General features: G+C 36.0%; 1 protein-coding gene across 1 annotated transcript in view; it reads left to right on the top strand.

Moving 5' to 3' along the window:
• Positions 1 to 8,489, top strand: part of CFTR (CF transmembrane conductance regulator) — a 183,074-nt gene that overhangs the window by 49,582 nt on the left and 125,003 nt on the right. The window contains 5 exon segments of the mRNA NM_001079917.1: positions 351 to 440; positions 1,323 to 1,486; positions 2,616 to 2,741; positions 6,153 to 6,399; positions 8,067 to 8,159. Of these exon segments, the coding sequence (NP_001073386.1) occupies positions 351 to 440; positions 1,323 to 1,486; positions 2,616 to 2,741; positions 6,153 to 6,399; positions 8,067 to 8,159 (720 nt within the window).

Raw genomic sequence — 8,489 nt, forward strand, 5'->3', positions numbered from 1 at the left:
ATTTCACTGCCTTTAGCTCTATCTTTTAAAACAAAACAAAAAACTCCCGCACAATATAAATGGGTATTTAAGTATAATATCATTCTCATTGTGAGGAGAAAAAATAATTATTTCTGTCTAGATGCTGGGAAATAAAACAACTAGAAGCATGCCAGTATAATATTGACTGTTGAAAGAAACATTTATGAACCTGAGAAGATAGTAAGCTAGATGAATAGAATATAATTTTCATTACCTTTACTTAATAATGAGTGCATAATAACTGAATTACTCAGTCATATTATAATTTTACTTATAATATATTTGTATTTTGTTTGTTGAAATTATCTAACTTTCCATTTTTCTTTTAGACTTTAAAGCTGTCAAGCCGTGTTCTAGATAAAATAAGTATTGGACAACTTGTTAGTCTCCTTTCCAACAACCTGAACAAATTTGATGAAGTATGTACCTATTGATTTAATCTTTTAGGCACTATTGTTATAAATTATACAACTGGAAAGGCGGAGTTTTCCTGGGTCAGATAATAGTAATTAGTGGTTAAGTCTTGCTCAGCTCTAGCTTCCCTATTCTGGAAACTAAGAAAGGTCAATTGTATAGCAGAGCACCATTCTGGGGTCTGGTAGAACCACCCAACTCAAAGGCACCTTAGCCTGTTGTTAATAAGATTTTTCAAAACTTAATTCTTATCAGACCTTGCTTCTTTTTAAAACTTTAAATCTGTTATGTACTTTGGCCGGATATGATACCTGAGCAATTCTTGTTCTGGGTTGTCTTATGTGAAAAATAAATTCAAGGTCCTTGGGACAGATAATGTGTTTTGTTTATCTTTGCATATCCATTACTTAAAACAGCATTGGACCCACAGCTGGTACAAAATTAATTACTGTTGAATTGAGCAAATATTTATTCTAAATGTCTCTGTCAAATGACAGAGTGTGGTTGTGTGGATTAAGTCCCTGGAGAGAGTTCTTTGTTCTCTCATGTTCTATGCTGTGGTTCTTGCTTTATGCAAAAAGAAGTAAGTTACTTAAAACCTGGACATGATACTTAAGATGTCCAATCTCAATTCCACTGAATAAAAATATGCTTAAAAATGCACTGACTTGAAATTTGTTTTTTGGGAAAACCGATTCTATGTGTAGAATGTTTAAGCACATTGCTATGTGCTCCATGTAATGATTACCTAGATTTTAGTGTGCTCAGAACCACGAAGTGTTTGATCATATAAGCTCCTTTTACTTGCTTTCTTTCATATATGATTGTTAGTTTCTAGGGGTGGAAGATACAATGACACCTGTTTTTGCTGTGCTTTTATTTTCCAGGGACTTGCATTGGCACATTTCGTGTGGATCGCTCCTTTGCAAGTGGCACTCCTCATGGGGCTAATCTGGGAGTTGTTACAGGCATCTGCCTTCTGTGGACTTGGTTTCCTGATAGTCCTTGCCCTTTTTCAGGCTGGGCTAGGGAGAATGATGATGAAGTACAGGTAGCAACCTATTTTCATAGCTTGAAAGTTTTAAAAATTATGTTTTCAAAAAGCCCACTTTAGTAAAACCAGGACTGCTCTATGCATAGAACAGTGATCTTCAGTGTCATTAAATTTTTTTTTTTTTTTTTGAGACAGAGTCTAGATCTGTCACCCAGGCTGGAGTGCAGTGGCACGATCTCGGCTCACTGCACTGCAACTTCTGCCTCGCAGGCTCAAGCAATTCTCCTGCCTCAGCCTCCGGAGTAGCTGGGATTAGAGGCGCATGCCACCACACCCAGCTAATTTTTGTATTTTAGTAGAGACAGGGTTTCACCAGGTTGCCCAGGCTGGTCTCGAATGCCTGACCTCAGGTGATCCGCCCACCTCGGCCTCCCAAAGTACTGATATTACAGGCATGAGCTACCGCGCCCGGCCTAAAAAATACTTTTTAAGATGGTGTAAATATTACTTTCTGTATCAATGGTACATTTTTTGCTTGTCGGTCTCTAGAATTTCTTTATAAATATGTTGATTCAGTTCATTTTTGTAGATTATACAACAGGTAAAAAAAGGATAAAACATTTATGTGAATTAAAGGGAATACCTAATTTTTGTGTAGAGTTTATTAGCTTTTACTACTCTGGTTTATGGATCATCACACCAGAGCCTTAGTTACTTTATGTTACAGAATAACTAATATGAGTGAATGAATGACTTACACAAGTCACTGCTTACGATAAAGGGCTTGAGTTTGTCAGCTAGAGTATGACAGAAAGTATCTAAGTTTTGGAGTCAAATAGCACTTTGTTTGAATCCCAGATTGCATGCTTACTAGTTATGTGACCTTAGTCAAGCCACTTCACCTCACTGAGTCTTTGCTTTTTTCATCTCTAAAATAGAGATACCCACCGCTCATAGGCTGTCATAAGGGATAGAGATAGCATATGGAATGAGTCTGTACAGCGTCTGGCACATAGGAGGCATTTACCAAACAGTAGTTATTATTTTTGTTACCATCTATTTGATAATAAAATAAATGCCCATCTGTTGAATAAAAGAAATATGACTTAAAACCTTGAGCAATTCTTAATAGATAATTTGACTTGTTTTTACTATTAGATTGATTGATTGATTGATTGATTTACAGAGATCAGAGAGCTGGGAAGATCAGTGAAAGACTTGTGATTACCTCAGAAATGATTGAAAATATCCAATCTGTTAAGGCATACTGCTGGGAAGAAGCAATGGAAAAAATGATTGAAAACCTAAGACAGTAAGTTGTTCCAATAATTTCAATATTGTTAGTAATTCTGTCCTTAATTTTTTAAAAATATGTTTATCATGGTAGACTTCCACCTCATATTTGATGTTTCTGACAATCAAATGATTGCATTTAAGTTCTGTCAATATTCATGCATTAGTTGCACAAATTCACTTTCATGGGCTATAGTTTTATGTAGTTGGTCCAGGGTGTTATTTTGTGCTGCAAGTATATTATACTGATACGTTATTAAAGAATTTCCTACATATGTTCACTGCTGCTCAATACATTTATTTCGTTAAAACAATTATCAAGATACTGAAGGCTGATTGGTAACTCACATGGAACTGGGAGAGTACACAATTCTGAACCAAATAAATGATTCTCTATTATTATATCTTAATTTATGTGTTATGGTATATTAAACATGAAAAAAATTGTATTTGGTTAGAATATGTTTGCTCTTCCTTAACTCGGGAATGACATAGGATAATATTCACAGATTGGGTTCCTATAAATCCTCCACTTGAAGTGAAGTCAGTTCAAGTAATGAAAGCTACCTCCTGAGATAGAATCAGTACTTGGCACCTATCTCTAGTGTTCTTTCACCTCATATAACCTTTCACTGATTAGTAAAGATTGTATCCAACAAAGAAAGTACAGCACAGACTGAGATATGATTACTGAGATAAATTTGGGCAAAATATAAACTACAGCATTTCTGTAGCAATGAGACCATTTTTCTTCAGTTGAGCTCCATGTTCTACAAACTCCAATCAAAAAAGGTTCTAGGAGACTCAGTGAAAGTTGATACACTGTTCAAGGAACAAATAATTTCAGCACATGGGAATTTCACAGGGAAAAATATACTAAAAAGAGATGTACCATTTTGGATGGTGTCAATATGGGTTATGAGGAATTCAGGCTGCTGAGTCCAGTATACAATGGTAACTGAGCTGCAGGTGTGTGATTGTAACAACAAAAGAAATGCTGAAATATTAAGTCCTTTGCCATGTAAATAGAAAGAGTAAAAGAGTATTTATTTCCCAAACATTATTGCTCACCTGTTTTTGTTATGCCTTTCAAGATAAATCCAGGAAAGGAATTGCATTTTCTTTCCAGAAAACAAGTTCTTGGGGGAATTGTTCAATTGGTAGATGTTGTTTTTCTCATTAACAAGTGAGTGCTCCATCACACTTGCTGAGTGCTCCATCACACTTGCTCTCTGCATTACTCCTCTGCCTGCAAACACATATATAGCAAGGGTGATGACAAGGATATCAGAGGGTCTGGTTTTCTCAAACTCATGATAAACTCATGGCTGGGTCATTCTTGGTGCTGATTTTACTTTGTTTTTTGTTGTTATTGTTCCCTCTTCCTCAAAAGATGAAATCTATCCCTCTTACTTGGAATTTCTCTTTGACATATAGCGAATGTTTGGTTGTAACCTGTATAATCTGGCATGAAATTGTCACTCGAAAAGGCTAGAAGTGTTGACGTAAATATGGGACAGCAAGAGTTGCTCCTACTCAAGAGAGCAAATATAATGTTCTGGAAGAGATTGGCAGAATTCACATCAAAGGAGTGATTACTTCAGCCTGGGCCACTGTTGTACTGGTCAAAAGGCTGTGCAAAGCTCTCTGAAAATCCACTCTTTTATTGCTCTTTAGTAATAAAGTCACTTTCAATTTTAAAAATAACAAACTGATATAATATTTTTATGACTCATAAAATGTTAGCAATTATATTATGGAGAATCTACTTTCTGGGTGATTCTTACAAATGTTCTTGGATCCATTTTTTTTTCTTATAGTACCTATTCTTCCCATTTTTCTCAGCTCTAGTTAATATATTTCAACAACAGTTCAACAAATTTAACATTTTTATAAAAAGTGTTTCCTATCATTTTATAAATACCAGCCTAGTCCATGTTATTCCTTTTCTTGTTGAGGAGAAAGGACACACATTGTAAATTCAAATATAGACCTCTACTGTGCTATTTAATCTTGGCAACAACTCCACAAAGGAGATGACATGTTTTCCTTCTATAGAGGTAGATTCTGTAAAGTTAGAGGGAAGAGTGACTTGCTTAAGATGGCATAGCTGTAACTGGCAGAACCAGGATTCAAAGCCAGGTGGGATGTCAAAATCATAATCTGTCTTCAGTGTCAAGTTACTGAAATCGGTAAACATTAGACCTAAATAGACGGAATTGCAGTCCGGGTTGGGCACATTAAATTCCATTTTCTTCATCAATGTGCTCAGATTACATTTTACTTTTCAGGCTAAAAATGGAAAAAAAGAGTCCCTCTTAGTTCTGCACTTGAGAATGAGAATAGCTTTTCTGAATTATACAAGGAAGAAGAACTAATGCCCAAATGCCAGGTACCCACATGCACTATGCCATGGCACAGCTGTTGCCCCCTTTCACCAGAGCCCTCTCTCTGTATCCTGGTTGACCTTTCCTTGGGCAAGAGCTGGGTGGGGAGGATCACAAGTGACTCCAATTTGGATGGCTTCGGGAAGACTGGGACCGAGCTGAAGGCAGTGTTGTCCTCTGCACTCCCTGTTTTCTGTCTGATGGAGCACTGAAGCCTCACATATGTATTAAAAAAAGTAATTTCCATTTGCATTTCAGACTAGAAGATTGAACGTATAGTGTAATGTGATTGCAAATAATTATATTGAAATGAGACAGAGAGGATGTAGTATCTACTGTCATAATTTTTCAAAACCCACCTGCAACTTGAATTAAAAGAACCACTTGGGTTTTTTTTTTGTTTCAAACGCAAATCCTGGAAACCTACTGAGACTCATTCAGTCAGTATCTCTAAGAGGCAGGCTTGAGACTGTATATTTAAAAAGCATCTCAGGTGATTTTTACACATGCCAAGGCTTAAGAACCACTTCTCTGTAGCTTATATGTTATTTTCAATGTTCCTCAAAGCCAAGTTAGAATTTCCAAAGTGCTAATCCATTAGACAATCACAGAATTGTCTTTTTCCTTTATAAATCTTGCAATGTTGTTCTCATTTCCATACTTAATTACTTAAAACACCAACCAACCAACAAGCAAAAAATGATTAGTCTAACTAATCTTACAAGTTAATAATGAAGTAAAGGTTTAAAAATAATGTCATAATAATGTTAATAGCAAATTATTAATTATAATTTAAAAATAATATTTACAAGTATTATGTGCAAAACACTGGTACTTTCATTGTTATCTTTTCATATAAGGTAATTGAGGCCCAGAGAGATTAAATAACATGCCCAAGGTCACACAGGTCACATGATGTGGAGCCAGGTTAAAAATATAGGCAGAAAGACTCTAGAGACCATGCCCAGATCTTACATTCCAAGATCCCTGATATTTGAAAAATAAAATAACATCCTGAATTTTATTGTTATTGTGTTTTATAGAACAGAACTGAAACTGACTCGGAAGGCAGCCTATGTGAGATACTTCAATAGCTCAGCCTTCTTCTTCTCAGGGTTCTTTGTGGTGTTTTTATCTGTGCTTCCCTATGCACTAATCAAAGGAATCATCCTCCGGAAAATATTCACCACCATCTCATTCTGCATTGTTCTGCGCATGGCGGTCACTCGGCAATTTCCCTGGGCTGTACAAACATGGTATGACTCTCTTGGAGCAATAAACAAAATACAGGTAATGTACCATAATGCTGCATTATATACTATGATTTAAATAATCAGTCAATAGATCAGTTCTAATGAACTTTGCAAAAATGTGCGAAAAGATAGAAAAAGAAATTTCCTTCACTAGGAAGTTATAAAAGTTGCCAGCTAATACTAGGAATGTTCACCTTAAACTTTTCCTAGCATTTCTCTGGACAGTATGGTGGATGAGAGTGGCATTTTATGCCAAATTACCTTAAAATCCCAATAATACTGATGTAGCTAGCAGCTTTGAGAAATTCTAAAGTTTTCAGATGATAAGACTCAATTTATACAAAGCTAATTGGATAAACTTGTATATGATTAAGAAGCAAATAAATACTTATTATGCTTTTTTTGCTGTTTATTTAAATATTTAACCCAGAAAATAAGTCACTGTGACAGAAATAAAAATGAGAGAGAAGGGTGAGCCACTCTTAGGTAGTTCTGGCATTATTTAATCTAGGCCAGAGGTTGCAAATGGTGTCCCATAGAACTAATTTTGGCTCCTAGACCTGTCTTATTTAACCTTTCATTAAAAAAGTTTGTATTGGTTGCCAGCAATTAAAAATTGGGAGATGTCTCACACACACACACACATAAACACACACACTCATGTGTGCAGCCTCTTTTGAAGAATTGGAATAACTAGTCAACTGCGTCCTCCTTTTCCACAAGCTGTGACAGCTCCCTGCTCACAGAGCACCTGCCCTCTCCTGTTCATCATGCTCTCTTCTCAGTCCCATTCCTTAATTATATCACCTATTTGGTCCTGAGACTAAGTGAGTTTGAGATCTGTGATTTAGACAAAGTGGTGAATCTAGCTCTGAATCATAGTAAGTAGCTCTGGGAATCATCTTGTCTTCTGTTAACCCATTGAGAGAGAAATAGAGAGAGAGAGAGAGAAAGAAAGGAGAAGAAACAGATCTGGGGAGAGTCACTGAATGGGAGCATAGAGACAGAGAAACAGATCTAGAAAACCAAACTGGGAGAAAATGAGAGAAACCAAAAGAGAGGTAGAGAGGAGCAGAGAAGAAAATGAAGAAGCAAGGCAAGGACCAGGCTTTTTCATTATTTCTTATGGCCAAGACTTCAGGATGCGTGGACTTAATTCTTCCTTATGCTCCTACCTTCCCTAGGGAAACTGATTTGGAGTCTCTAATAGAGCCCTTCTTTTATAATCACAGTTTGATGCCTTAAAACTAGTTATATACCTTCACATGCTTCCTTAACCCACAGAAGTGATGCTAATGAGGCCCTTAATAAGGAGCGTGCTATTAAGATGAAGACATTCATTTTTTTCTCCGTCCAATGTTGGATTAAGGCACATTAGTGGGTAATTCAGGGTTGCTTTGTAAATTCATCACTGAGGTTAGCATGTAATAGTACAAGGAAGAATCAGTTGTATGTTAAATCTAATGTATAAAAAGTTTTATAAAATATCATATGTTTAGAGAGTATATTTCAAATATGATGAATCCTAGTGCTTGGCAAATTAACTTTAGAACACTAATAAAATTATTTTATTAAGAAATAATTACTATTTCATTATTAAAATTCATATATAAGATGTAGCACCATGAGAGTATAAAGTAGATGTAATAATGCATTAATGCTATTCTGGTTCTATAATATGTTTTTGCTCTCTTTTATAAATAGGATTTCTTACAAAAGCAAGAATATAAGACATTGGAATATAACTTAACGACTACAGAAGTAGTGATGGAGAATGTAACAGCCTTCTGGGAGGAGGTCAGAATTTTTAAAAAATTGTTTGCTCTAAACACCTAACTGTTTTCTTCTTTGTGAATATGGATTTCATCCTAATGGCGAATAAAATTAGAATGATGATATAACGGGTAGAACTGGAAGGAGGATCACTCACTTATTTTCTAGATTAAGAAGTAGAGGAATGGCCAGGTGCTCATGCTTGTAATCCCAGCACTTTGGGAGACCAAGGCGGGTGGATCACCTGAGGTCAGGAGTTCAAGACCAGCCTGGCCAACATGGTAAAACCCGGTCTCTACTAAAAATACAAAAAATTAACTGGGCATGGTGGCAGATGCTGTAGTCCCAGCTGCT

Source organism: Pan troglodytes, chromosome 6, assembly GCF_028858775.2.
Source record: "Pan troglodytes isolate AG18354 chromosome 6, NHGRI_mPanTro3-v2.0_pri, whole genome shotgun sequence".
NCBI lineage: Eukaryota > Metazoa > Chordata > Mammalia > Primates > Hominidae > Pan > Pan troglodytes.